Raw genomic sequence first — 966 nt, forward strand, 5'->3', positions numbered from 1 at the left:
GGTGGAGGAGCCTTGGCTCCTCGGCGGGCTGAGGTCCGGTATGGTCGTGTGGTAGTCCTGCAGTCCGGTGGGTATCACCCCCGTTGGCATCACGGGACGATACTCCATCGCACGTACCTCCATCCCGATCTTCCTCTTTGACGTGTGTCTCCCTCACACCACGTTCTCCTTTTAGCCGTGATGTTAACGATCGCGTATCCCTCTTCGTGGTCTTCCTTTTTATGGTCCTCGTCTTGGCTATCGTCTTATCGACGAATATACCGAACGTCGTAATAGAGAAAATCGTGGCGACCTTGAGTTAATCTCGATCGTGCTCAAGTCTCAGCTGCGACCTTGTCGGGCGCGGTGGTCCAGCGCGATCCTCTGTCTCATAGCACGGTATACCACTATAAACTTGTTGTTTACCACATGACACTTTCTCGCCTTACGTCTTTTTCTTCACCTTTGTCAACAATCTCACTTAAGTCCTGTCTTTTATCATCGAATCAAAGTCTCTTCTCACACGATCACGATATCTTAAAACAACTGCGATTTATCGAACAGGTATTATCATGAGGAATTTAACATGTGCATGCACGGACGGCTTCAGTTCTCTATGTAAGTTACGTCTTTACATGTTTTTCTAACTTTCTTTTTTTTTTTATTTTTCTGTCTCTGTCTGTTGGTCTGTATGTCTGTCTCTGCCTATTCTCTTACGCGATCCTGCGACGTGACGTCTTCTTCTTGCCCTCACATCGATCAAGAGATCCAGACAGAGTAGGTTGGAGGGAACATTGTCTGTTGCCTAAAACTGGTTATTTTTCTATGTATGTATCGCGTGTACATGTGTAAGAGAAGGCAAAATCCAGCGGTTTTCTCTCGGGCACACTCGACGACGGATGCGTTTTGGTAGCTCAGGGTGATGCTCACCCCTTGGCTACTTTTTGCCGACTGAATGTTTTGCGCCGCCGTGGCGGCCCTCGGAGC

The 966-nt window shown here is 48.1% G+C and overlaps 1 protein-coding gene across 5 annotated transcripts in view; it reads right to left on the minus strand.

Moving 5' to 3' along the window:
* LOC100746679 (zinc finger protein rotund-like) overlaps nt 1–966 on the minus strand; it is a 173,534-nt gene that overhangs the window by 49,902 nt on the left and 122,666 nt on the right. For 2 of the 5 annotated variants that reach the window (XM_033320964.1, XM_033320960.1), the window contains exon 1: nt 12–950. The exons of the other annotated variants lie outside the window; for them this stretch is intronic. In XM_033320964.1, the coding sequence (XP_033176855.1) occupies nt 12–123 (112 nt within the window). In that variant the 5' untranslated portion in view covers nt 124–950. Of the gene's footprint in view, nt 1–11; nt 951–966 lie in introns of those variants that run through there. 5 annotated transcript variants of the gene reach the window in all.

Source organism: Bombus impatiens, unplaced genomic scaffold, assembly GCF_000188095.3.
Source record: "Bombus impatiens unplaced genomic scaffold, BIMP_2.2 scf_0027, whole genome shotgun sequence".
In the NCBI taxonomy this organism is placed as follows: domain Eukaryota; kingdom Metazoa; phylum Arthropoda; class Insecta; order Hymenoptera; family Apidae; genus Bombus; species Bombus impatiens.